At 41.8% G+C, this 13,240-nt stretch overlaps 1 protein-coding gene across 4 annotated transcripts in view; it reads right to left on the bottom strand.

Annotated features, from left to right (window-relative positions):
• The window catches only part of RNASEH2B (ribonuclease H2 subunit B), a 41,983-nt gene extending 33,482 nt beyond the window's left edge, over positions 1 to 8,501 (bottom strand). For all 4 annotated transcript variants that reach the window (XM_063149268.1, XM_063149266.1, XM_063149265.1 and 1 more), the window contains exon 1: positions 8,421 to 8,501. In XM_063149268.1, coding sequence (XP_063005338.1) covers positions 8,421 to 8,481 — 61 coding nt within the window. In that variant the 5' untranslated portion in view covers positions 8,482 to 8,501. The remainder of the gene's footprint in view (positions 1 to 8,420) is intronic.
• Positions 8,502 to 13,240: the final 4,739 nt, after the last annotated feature.

Raw genomic sequence — 13,240 nt, forward strand, 5'->3', positions numbered from 1 at the left:
ATTCAGTTTCCTCAAAATGTAGGCAGTATTCCACTTCACTTCCAGGGGCATCTGAAGTATATTTTTGTTATAGATTGGCTTACTATATGTCAAGTTGGCAGACAAAAAAAAGAGGCAATTGGGACAATGCCTGCTTGGAAAACTGGATGCAGTATTAATATGGCCTTAAGGGCAAAGAAGGCCCTATTTATCTGAGTTTAAATACCTCATGACTAGGAAAATGCTGAGCAAGGGATTTTTGATGTTAGGTGTCCAAACCTAACTTATTTGTGTTCTGGACTGTAGCCAGGAAAGGTAACTGGATTTCTTTAATGCCATTACATTTATCAGTCCTTCTACTTCAGCAAGGATCTCTTATAGCTAAGTAAACACAGACTTCTTAAAAAAGCAGTACTGTAGCCATTTTCTAGTAAGACTGAGAGTTAAACTAGGTTAGGAACTTTTTCTCAATATTAAGGTTCACATCCAGATAAGAAAACATCCCCTACAGAAAATAAACAGTAAAACGTAACATTACAGGAAGAGCTGTTTTGTTAAATTCTAAAGGAAAACATCAGATGATTGCTGCTATGCTTATTATAACAGTTCTCATAGCTCAGCCCTGACCAACTTGGTCATCTACAAGAATACTTGGGGGGAGAGAGGTGAGAGCTTTTTGAACAGTACATCCTCTACCAGCGATGGCCCACAGTCAGGTCAGCTTACTAACATGTGTCATTACAGCATGATTTTCTCCTAGGAAAACACACACTACAATGATATAAAACACCTGACAGAAGGGTACAGAGGGGCTCTATTAATCCTGTCTCAAGGAGGCATCTCAGCCAGCAAGTCACTCTTTAAACTGCCTGGGAAGACAGAAGGCAGACACTTCCAGGAGGCAGCTGAAGAAAAGGAGTAAAGATTATTGTGTTTCATGGAGGTCAGACATACAACCAGGCAAATTCTACCAAATACATAAACAAAACAAAGTGAAAATTAACCAGCTTTCAAAGGATTTCTGGCAATAATTTCTTCCACAATGGATAGATATGAGGCAGTAATGAATCTGCCTGTTAAAACCAGAAAAAAGTGTTACCTGGTACAGCAACATAAATAAATTGAAAAACAACATAAAACTCCCACTAAGAGCTATGAAACTGTTATGGATGATGCAAAGTCTATTCTCCTTTAAAAAAAAATGCTTATAGAATACTATATATAACAGACTAATATCAAGTTATATGGAGTTCCCATGCAAAAAGCTGCCAGCCAAGCAAGCAAAAAGGCTGCAAATATATGTCAAATGCGTAAGAGGAAAAAACCCTCTGAGAGCACAAATTTCCCAACCACCATCACCACCCTGCAAAGAAAAAGGACTATTGAAGTCTGGAAATATAAAGTTAAGATTTCATTTAAAAACAGATATTAAACCATACGTCACCTACACAAGTCTTTTCCATTCCCTTCTTAGCTTCTAACTGTGCATGAAAGGTGTGTCAGATGGAGACATTATGATGGAGCCCATTAAATAGACATTTTATGGAAGACTTTAAACTCTGTAGCCTAAGGGTACAGATAGGTTAGATCTATTAAACATTTTATTTGTGTTATTTTTAGAATCTCAGCCCTCAAGAAAATGGTTTTAATTCACTGTCTGTGTCCTTTGTTGTGCAGCATGCCCTGAAAAAAGCCTAGTGAAAAATAATTAATAAATCCAGTACTTTGTATCACCCAAATTTTTTATAATTTTTCTAAGTTACAAGGTAATTAACTGCAAGTATAATAAATGAATTCTGGTATGCACAGACTGAGAATACAGTCTGTATCATAAATGGCTTCAAATGACCAAAGTTCATAGCCCACAGAAAAGTGCAGTCCTGGGGTCCCCAACTCTGCTCCCTTCTTGTTTTGTACCACCAAAACTAGCAAGTTCATGGCTCTACAGCAAGTCAAGTCGGTTCACTCATCCAGCTGAGAAGTAACCAACCAGAATGAAGAAGTAAATAACTTTCAATCCTGTCAGTAAGCTCACTGGAACAAGAGACAGAACCCATGGCAGGAGCAGATGGCATAGAATATTCCCTACTCCACATGTGACACAGGTGTCTTTGCACACAAATTATAAAACCAGATCATGTGTGAATTGACAGAGTTGAGGAAGCAGGAGATGAGCCACAGGTCTACATTGCTTCTTCCTTGGCTCACAATACTCAGGGGAGCATTGAACAGAACACAGCTTGATTCACCTCTGCAAACAGCCAATATTTTGCAGGTGCTTACATAGAGGGTATGGGTTTGTACTTGCCCACACTTGATTTTTGGAAATAATCTTAATTGTTACTCAGTTATGTAAACTTGATGTTACCTCACCACCTTACTCCTTCTATGACTGTACATAGTACTCACTTCAGTGAGGGGACTTTTGCAGTGCCCATTGTAAAACACAGAATGATAACCAGTTTGGTAATCATGACATTTATTTGGTGCCCTAAGGAAACAATGTTCAATGTGACATAATTTAGAACATTCCACAATAAAACACAGTATCGAAAAAAGGCACTGGTTTCAATCTTGTCCAAAAGTTCAGAAAGAAATTCTACTTGACAGTTTGAATGGTCTTTTGCTACAGGACATAGCTAGGCAATACAGCTAAATTTTAAGACTTAAGCCTGAGAGCATCTTTTGGCTTCCCTTTATACTGGCATAATTCACTTCTTAGCCAAAAAACCCCCATGTTCATGGACTCACTAGTAGCAATGGACAGTACTAATTCATCCATTACTGAAGTCAAGATGCCTGGCAGAACATGCAGAGTTTCAGCTGAATAAAGGGGAGGTCAGTCTTGAGAAGTTCAAGAACTGGTTATCACTTGAAAGGATAAAAACTACAGACTTCCCTTCTCAATATTTATAGGGTCAGCACTGGTGCAGCTGTATTACTGGCTGAATCAGCCCTATTCCCATATGCAGAGAGGCCTAAGTTGGCATACGTTGGTCTCTTCCAAGCCAGATGGCAGAAAGCAGAAGTGGGAGATGGTGTTACACATTAAAACATGTCTTTTCAGTTATTTTATTTGCTATGCTTCCTTCTGGCTCCTTAGCTTGCCAGTTATATCTGCTTTATTCACAGCAGAGCTCAGTATGCCTTTCAGGAGATGACATGTAAGAAAGAGTGCAAATTACCTGCAGGCAAAGGGCTTTGTTCAGGAGATGCAAATGCCAGTTTAGGGGGAGGTTTAGTAAAATATGCCCACAGAGTGCTAACTTCTAAAATAAGCATATTCACATCCACCTTATTTAAAAGGTATATAAACATGTGCTATTATTTCATATAGGTTTTCTGATGTTTTGACTCAGCTGTTAAAAAAAATACATATTTGTTTATTGCAAACATTATTTCCAAGTTCTTTACCTAGATTATTCTGGGAAAGTATTAATGTTCAATTATTCTGCTCAATTTTGACACTCATTACAATTTTTTAGTCAAGCACCCTAACAGCCCAGCAGTGTGATGTATTTCATAGCAGATAAACTGGTTTTTTTAAAAACAGTAAGTGAAAGCATGTATCGAAGTGCAAGGATGGAAAAAAAGTTAATGCAAAACCTGTCTACTTCTGTTTTTAAAGCAAACCACTTTCACAAATTAAGTATTCCACAACTTCTTTTGCTATGACACCTTCTCTCACTATGACCCAAAATTTTCAAGTCAAATACTTCCTCGGTTACTGCATGGAGACAAAAGTTCCTTAGTCTCAACTGAAAGGATGGAGGATTAATTTAATGTGTGCTGATGCCCCATGGTTTGGCATCACAGTCCATTTATTTCTGCCTCCATTTGACTTTTGGCATATATGAGATTTGTTCAAACTTTTTGCCAAGTATAATTTGAAACTGCTCCTTTTATTTTTGAATAAGTAATTCCTAAAAATAATAGGATTGTTAAATTTCCCTCCCCCGTTGCAACCCTTCCAGTTCTATTCATATGGCAGTTCCCATAAAACAATGTAAGAGCTAATCAATTTACTGTTTAAGAAAACAGCAGACTGAAAAAATGTGCCCAGCTAAACTTGTCTAGCTCAGAAAAATAAAGGCTGAGAATAATTTTCAGCATGTAGCTAACCCCTACTTATTTTCTTAATACAGACAAAGACAGAACATATTAAACGCATCAGTCTTAATTTTAGGTGTGGAGTGGAACATCACAGTTAGAAAATTGCCTTCAATTCCTGACCTCTTTGCTAAAACCAGTGAAGGATATAAATAGTTTCAGTTCTGACATAACACCTATCCCTGAGGAATACTGAAAAAGAGACTGTCCTTCACACCAATCCTGTTAAGCAGCTAGTGTGATGTTGGTAAGACTGGTTTGAAGCCATTGCATAAGAATGTTTATTTGTTATCCAGAGCTCAGATCACATCTATGTCAGACACAGTGACTTTACCGCAGTATTTGAGAGTTTTCCAAAGCTCTGCCTTTCGATTTAGATAGCTCTAAAATTAAAAATCTTTAGATAGCCCTAAAATACCGCTGGGTCTCAGCAGTACTTCTCAGTCTAGGAAATAACTTCTAGCTCTTGTCATTTTCAGAGAACACATAAAAAATGGTAGCTTCACCGGCCCAGCTGAAAAGGCAGGTAGAAATTTCCTACATTCCTGTTAAAAGGTAGCAGTATTTGTTTTTAAGTACACGGATACTCAGTAAATACAGACAGATTCTGCTCTATTAAAGCACATCATTAGTAACTTTGTAGCCGTGAGAGAGCCAAGGTTAATCCCCAGGAGCAACTACTTTTCTCTTGTACCAGATCAGTAGCTAGACCAACAACAGAAAGCCAGTCCAGCCATTTCTACATTCTCACGGAAAAACAATTTGGATACGAGGGTAATGTAACAGCCTTGATCACCCAACTCCCACTCGAAATGCAGGAAAGCACTATCTGGAAACTCAGCCATCCACCACTGAAGCCCGTGTGGTCCTCCAGGACTCGCTAGCACTTTGGTGTCTCTGCACCACCGTTCCTCCAGAACTCCAGATTCGGGAGGTCTTCTTAACCAGCGACGTCAACTACTCGGCACAAAGCAAGCTCAGATCCAGGTTTCCAGCCAAGCTAATAAAATCCCCTGGAACATGGAGCACAGAACAGAAACACCCAAGTGGGTCTACACAGAGCCAGCTTGGTCCATCAGGACTTATTAGTTCAGACACTGTCTGAAAGCAGCTGCACTGCAAAGCTGGTTCTGGAAACAGCAGAGATGTGTTAACATGGCACAGCACTTGAACTAATAAACTGCTAGTGCTGAGCCGAGCCTGCCCCAGGCTAAATCTGGAGCCTGAATATCCACAGCACAGTCAATCTGCAACTGCAGAAACGGCCCTAAGAGCTGACTCTGTTTCAAGGCCAGCATGCACAGCTCTACCACTACCAACACGACCAAGTTTTCTGTCCTTTCACCCTCCTCCATAACAAGCAATCCCTCCATCTACCCTCTTCCTGTTTGTTCACTGTTTTCTCTCCTGGCCACTCACATCCACTTCTCAACCTTCCACTACACATCCCCAATAAGGCTGCACAATGTACATCAGTGGCTTCCAGCCTTTCTGGAGTGATGAACATGGTTACCACCCTCTGCTCACCCTGCCTGAGCAGCATTTCCTAACTCCTCTCCCACCACTTCTGGCTTCCCTCTTTGTCCGGCCCATGGTGGTTCAATCTCTAACCAAGGAATCATTACACTTACAAAAACAAACCAAAAATATGATTGTATTTGCATGTCAAATTGTCCTGTCTTCATGGAAAAAAAGAGCAAGTATCAAAGAAACACCATCACAACACCTCTCACCAGGCCAAGGCCAGGCTACCATCTCTAAAGGTAAAATTTGCAATCTCACCCAGAAGTTGCTTAGCAGTCAGCTCAGACATAACTGTCTGAGGCTCTCCTTTTCCCTTCCCACTTGGACTCCCCTTTGTGTGATTCCCCCATGCCAAACAGCCCAAGCGTCCTGGTGTGGCAGAAGGGTTGGCGAGGGCAAAGACTGGCTCAGTCAACCCTGCTTGCCCTGCCCACCTTTACAAACCATACAAAGTAACTGCTGAGCATATGGTTCTAGCTCTGCCCTGTGATGTGCAGGCATGAGAGGACCACTAATTACCAAACTTTTACAGCACTGAAATTTGACAGAATTAATCACTTGCTACAGAAAGTGATAGTCTGTCCCTCTAAAAACAGCTCACAGCATTGGTAGAAAACTCACTCTGACTGCATTCCTCTAGCTAGAATATTGATTCCAACTAAGAACATGCGCAATTCTACCTGACAGAAGAGATTCCTTGTTTCTGAGCCGTTTCCAGAAACTGAAACCAATATAAAAACTACAAAATCAAAAATAAAACTGAAATTTGTCTCGTCAGTCATAACACATGCTCTGAATGGCAGAGCAGTAATGGCAATTCATTATCCATGCAATATAACAGCATACAAATGTGTACTTAAACAAGGAAATCAGTAGTAATTTCATAACCTTCCATATTAAAGCAGACAAGCATTCTTTAGTAGACTCAGCAACAAATGGCACTGAACTCACACCCAGAAACAGATCCTGTACTTATCTACACCAGTTGGTTTTAGGTATGTATGTAATATAATGCCATACAGGTATTATGAAGATAGAGATTGTCATATGAATAGAATTTTACCGTCAAAGGACATTTTTGTTCTAAATCCAGCTGCAACCATCTTCATTCCTGAAAGTAATCAGGTCTCCCTACTATACATTCTGCTAAACAGCCAATGAAAAAATTCTGAGGTTCATTCAACAGAGCAGTTACGAAATGCAAAATTGTGAAAAGTGGTAACATGTTAACTTAAAAAAGCTTTTCTGAAAATAATGCTAAAACAAAACTAAAATAATGAAATGTTTCATTTGGCTGGCTCTCATCAGCTGTGGAGTCCTGAATTTATCAGCTACAGACTTTTTTTAAAAATCACTATGTGCTTTGAAGTTCAACTAAGGCTTAATAAACTTTCTTACAGGTCTGGAGTACTATATAAATTTTGTCAGAGCTGTGCTGGCATAATTGGTAATACAAACTGTCTGGCTTCATGAAAGTTACAAGCTCTGGCTCCAATCCTGCAAACACTTACTGAAGAATTTAACTTACTGCACAGAACTGACTACTCATGCATAAGCTAAGCATATTTGTAAATATTTGCACAGTATGGACATCTGTTGGCATAGCCAGTCATCTGATACGAGATTCAGCTTTAAATCCTAGTCTGCAAAGTCAATATTAAAAAAAGAAATTCCTCACTTTATAAATTCCTTTCTTAGTCATCAAACATGTCAGATACCAAAGGGTGGAACCAAAAAGTTAAAACTAGAGGAAGAGAGGAATCAGTGAAACCATAGTAATTGGTTCTGCTTCTCATGTAACTAGAAAAGCCTGGTTTCCTATGGGCACATGTCACAAGATTGATCTCCTGCCTTACTTTCAACCTTATTTCAACAGCTGAATGAAGCTCTTGCTATACCTTTCCTTCAGTGGTGCCATTTACAGCATTTCTCACATCATCACAGGCAAAGCTCAGAAAGGGATGATTTCCATAGAACTCATCCTTTTTATCAGGCTTGGTTATTAACACTCTCCAGTTATGGGCGAGTTAGGAAATAGCCACAGTACAAGGCTGGCCCACAGATAAACATGGAAGTCGCACTTCCTTAAACACTAAACTAGAAAAAGACAGTTACGTCTCCTTCCTCTTAATGTCTTGGCATTTGAACACATCCAGTTTCACTCATCCTCTTTAACAGCAAAACATTTTGTGATCTGTTTGTTTAAACCTGATACTGGGCAGAAATACGTGTAAGGAGCAAAGGCATCCTCCCACTGATGCAGCGCGGCATGGGAGAGAGTGAGCCTCCGCAACACAGCGGGTATTGCACCTGCAGAGCTGCCGTGGGGAGCTCTGCTGCTCCACAATCAGCGAGTGAGGAGATCTCACTCTGGCATAGCACTGAAGTATGTTTGACAGCTGTGGCTCAGGGCACTACACCGTTTCCTTCAAAATCTGCGGGAAGGGACTGAGGGGATGGAGGCAAGGCGGGCCGCCAGCTCCGGCGAGGGGACAGCCAGACCCCATCAGGGACATCGGTGGAAGGAGCCCGTGGCCAAACCCTAATGACCGACATAAATTAAACGCACTGATGCAGCGAGGGAAACGGGGCCCCTGGAGAGAGGAGGCCGGGTGCCGCGCGGGGCCTCGTGTAGAGGCCTGTCCCAAAGCGGCCTTGCACACCCGGGCGGGGCCCGGCCGCCCGCAGCAGCCCCGGCGCCTGCCCCGGGGACGAGCGCCCGCCTCCCGCCCGAGCCGGCCGGCGGGGCAGGAGAGCCGGGCGCTGCGGCAGAGCCGCCCCTGCGCGGAGCGGCCCCGCCGGGTTACCTGGGGCAATGAGCACCCACTGCGCGGGGGCCGCGCCCTGCCCGCTCCGTGCGCCCCGCATGCTCCGAGCGCCCCGCGATCCCGCCGCTCCCGTTCCCGCCGCCGCCGCCGCAACATGGCGGGCGGGGCGGGCGGGGAAGGGAAGGGAAGGGGCCGGGCGGCGGCGGGGCGCGGCCATGACTCGGGTTGCGCCGCCGCTCCGCCTCTTCCCCTTCCCGGCACACGCGGGGAGCGGGCGGTGCGGCCGTGGTGAGCCTCGGGTGCGGAGCTTCTGCTCTCCACCGCCCCGCGCTACTCGGGCGGGCGGGCGGGATGTCCCACCCGCAAGGGGAAGGGAGCCCCCGAGGTTCCTAAAAGCTCGTGGTCCAAAGGAGCGACAGAAGTCACAGGGTCCGCAAACAGTCAGAAAGTTATATTAGTGAATCGCGCACTGGGCGTGGAAATTGTTTTGTTAGTCCCTGACCTACTGTGTAAGTGTAAGCACACGGCAGTGGGTTTTGGGTATAGGGGTAGAGAAGGGAAGAGAGAAAGGAAGGGATGAGTTAAAGACGGGCTGAGAGAAAGAGAGAGAGGAAAAGAGGTCACCCGTCCTGGTTTTAGCATTGATCCAGCTCCTGGTCCTAGGGGTCGCTGCCCAGGCTTAGGAAGGATACCTTTTTATGGATAGGTTTTCTCCACCCTGAAGACAGGCTTCTCACTTTCCGTGTAAATTAGTTACCAAGTGCAGTCCGATCTTTATTATCTTTCTGGAAATTGGTCAGAGGGTTTTGGGGGGCTTAGGTGGTCTTGATCCCCCTCTACAGTCCATGCCCGCCTCCTGGCTTTGTCATTCCCGTGCATAACTGTACGGTGTTATGCTCATCTCCAGGAACTAGAGCAAGGGTGTTTGTCCAGGAAAAGTGCTGCCCCACCTCTGCATGTCCCCCTTCTCCAGCCACATCTTGTTCTATCACACGACATGTCACTACTGTAGTAGTTAGTTCTTTCTAATAGTGTGATAGGGCTTCACAAAAATGGTGCAGACTGAAGGAAATTCCATTTAAACATAATAAAGTGTATCTTCAGTGTGGAGCAGGTTGTCCTGGATGACTGTGGTGTCTCTGTCAGTGGAGGTATCAAAAACCAGGCTGGGTGTTGCTCTGAGCAGCCACTGTAGCTGTGGCCCTGAGGAGAAGCTGGACTAGACCCTCTCCAGAGGTGCCTGCCAGCCTTGGCCATTCAATGGAACCTCAGTCCTACAAGGCTGGTCGAGGGCCGAGCCACAGTTCTCTCATAGCTGTCATCCTGCCCAGCTCTGTGGGTCATGTGAGCAACCTGATCCTGGTGAATAGGTTCTTTACCTCCAGATCTTGCTGAGGAGCCATAGCCACAACACAAAATGCATATTTTCATGCACATGTACTTATATGTACATAAACTTGGCTTTACCCACACAAGACTGGATGGATGGCCACCTTCCCAGAGATTTAGGAATAAATATTATGTTATCAAAAGTATTAAAGTATACATATCAATTGTAAATCTCAGAGATATGAAACAAATATTAAAAACATACTAACAGAGCAGAACTAACCAAGGCCAGCATATGCAAAACAGCTGAGCTGATGTAAGGCTGAAAAAAATAATTTCCTGAAGTTTGAGCATATACCTTCATCACTGAGATTACATTGATCTAAATTTGTTTTATTTTAATTTTTCTGACTTTATTTTCCACTGATTGAAGTAAGTCAAGATTTAAGTGCCAAAGACCGCAGTGCACCATGTGTTTTGAAGTCCCCAGAGAAATCACTTGCTCTCAGAGTGATTGCAATTTGCTGTGGCGTATGCCTGGATTGCAACACTCACTGATGAGTCTTGTAAAATTCTCCTCACTTCTTGTGTTAACAAAGAGAAAAGGAAGTTCACCAGTTCCACTGTAATCTGTACAAAACTGCTGGAAGAGCAGAACAGAGCTGATAGCTGTGTTTGAAACCTTCCTAGAAGGAAAGCCTTCCATGTGGAAAAAAGGGTTCACCATAAGATTTGGCTCCTAGTCCTGAGAATGGCGGCTCTTAGCATGTTGTGCACCACTGAGCTTAAAAACTCTGGAAAAGCCAGGAATCCAAGTCTGCCAGCCTCCAGATGCAGCATGTGTCAGGATCAAGTCTAGAAGCATAAGCTGCAGTCGTTCCAGAGCTCCTATTTCCTCCGTGGCTGTAGTGTTGTAGCAAGTGTTGCTGTATGTTTACAAAACTGACTCATTAAGCTCACATTTTTCAAAGCACCAATCCATCCTTATTTAGGCACCTGGTAAGCAAGCTAATTTTCAGAGGTGTTGAGTACTCCTACCATCAGCTGAGCTGAATGGACATTTCAGCTGTTCATTTCTTTTGATTTATGAGCATCTCCCACAATCTCTAGATGTATATTGGCCCTGGGATCTATAATGTCCTTTTCCAGGAACTTTCAGATAGAAATGTTTTTCTCAGATACTTTGAAAAGCCCCAAACGGAAATTCTCAAATAGGCCTGGACAAGGCTCTAGAATGACATCAGTTTTGGAATAGAAATTATACAGTAATTTATACGTATTAAATATTTAAAACTTTGTGCTGTTACTCATCCACACTTGATATATACTGTTCCCCTTTATAAACAGAGGATATACTATATCATTATAAGCAAAAGATAAACTAATTAGGAATTTCTGTCAAGAGCTGATGATACTAAAATCTTATTTGCTTAAGAATTAAATACCTTCAGGCTTGCCAACACTTTTAAGCTGTAATGGTGTCTCTCTGAAAGAAAATGCTGATGTTTAAAACACTAGACTGATCTGAGCTGCTGCAGTGATATCCTTTTTATATACTCAAATCTTAATTTCATGCACATGGGCATTCTCATTTGGGTCCATATGACTCATTAAGTCCAGAAAGTTAAATGCATCCAATATGGGACTAACCCTAACCCAGTCTGAGGACAATTGTTTTCCACATTTCAGAGCCATTTGATTTGCATTCAGACTTCACCTACGTGCTGTCTGTTCATTCATTTCTGCTAGGCCTGCTTCTTATAATGCAAATATCTGTGCAAATGCACGCATCCCTTTTTGCCAAACAAAAATTACTTACTTTTGGTGCCAAAGAAATGCTACCTCTTGTCCACCTTCAGCTGCAGAATTTATTCCTTCCTTCTACCCTACACTAGTTTTAAGTGAAGGCCATTTTAAATTTTGCTCAGAGCAAGAAACAAAAGACTGTATAGAAAGAAGTGTCATTCATTTTAAAGTAGAGGTTGTTGTTTAAAAGAGAAGATTATTTCCACATAATTATGTTTCATTTTACACTGTTTCAACAAATATAGGCCAAGTTTATCCACTTTACACTTCAGTGGTTCAAGCATTTGCATGCACGGCTTTAAATCCTTTGCTCTGCTCACTTAAGGGTCACCTGCATGTAGGGATGCAAGGGTTGCATTCAATGCCGGTAAAAGGCCAACTGATACATGCAACTAGCTGATGTACCATGATAATTATGATCCATTTTAAGTTATCTAATTTAAAATACTGTTCTAAGTTAATCACAGGCCAAATTATTGCTTTGTTTGGTTTTATTCAAAACAAAGCATATGTGGCATTGAAAGAAATTGAAATACGGAGGCCAGACACAGAGATGGCATTGATCTGAAAGAACACATACTGGCATTGCAAACCTTTAAAACATCATTTGAATTTCTAAATGAAATTTCAAGTCAATCTGTCAAGCTGAAAAATAATTATTTTAAATTGTTTTTCATGACAGCATTTGTCTAAGCAAGTGCTTTTATTATTGAAAATAGTCAATTTTGGGGAAAATAAGAGTATTCATTTTAAAAGCACTCAAGCAATGGTGAAAAATATTCTAACCAGCTCTGAGCAGAAATTACTTTGTCCTTTGCACTAAACAAAGTTGTATCACCTAGGGCATCTATAGGTAACAATTATAGGTTTTGGCCTTTACAGAAATATACTACTGAGTCCAAGAGTTTGCCAGTATGTCAGGTCAAATAGCAGCAAGAGAGTGAAAAGGAAGAAAGCAGAATTAGAAGGGAAAATATAGACACAGCCACAGAAACCGTGAGATTCATATTGCCTAATTTTATGCTGTAAATGCATAGTTTCAATCTGATTATATAGTGTCTTTTTCTACTAAATGGAGAGAAACAGAGTAGCATCCATCTGGACTACTCCCTAAGTTTATGTCAGAGTTAGCCCACCTATCTAGAAGTAGATATTCAAATTGAAGATACCTCAGATTAAATGTAAGAGTTTTCTCCACTACTTTTTGGTGGGTTTGGGGTTTTTTTCCTTCTTTTTGTCTGTACTGGGAGAGGCTCCTGTTTACATACAGTCATGATCATTCTCCCTTTCCCCCTGTTTTTGGTGCATCCACTGCACCCTGAGAGTGGATGAGGACCTTACTGTGGGGTTAGCACAAGCAGATATTTATTGACACAAGTATGCTAGATCTAAAAAGTGTTATTGTTCCTCTGTTTAATCAGCCAGAAAATTCACTTGTTGGAGGTGTGTTGCTATAGCAAGCAGACCTCGGTCTGTTTATAGAAGCTGCTCAGAATGATGTATACTGTTTAGAGAAAAAAGTTGAATGAGTATACAGATTGTGAGCTGGCTTGAAATGAACAGTAGCAACACTTGTTTAATGTGCTTGATACATTTATCCACAGCAGTAAGTTACTGCAAAATATCCTCATTATGACTCAGACTCTGGTAAAAAAAACCAAAATACACACACAAAAAAATCCCAAACCAACCAACCAACAGCAAAACAAAACAAAAAATAAATA

The sequence above is a fragment of the Melospiza melodia genome, chromosome 2, assembly GCF_035770615.1.
Source record: "Melospiza melodia melodia isolate bMelMel2 chromosome 2, bMelMel2.pri, whole genome shotgun sequence".
Taxonomy (NCBI): Eukaryota; Metazoa; Chordata; class Aves; order Passeriformes; family Passerellidae; genus Melospiza; species Melospiza melodia.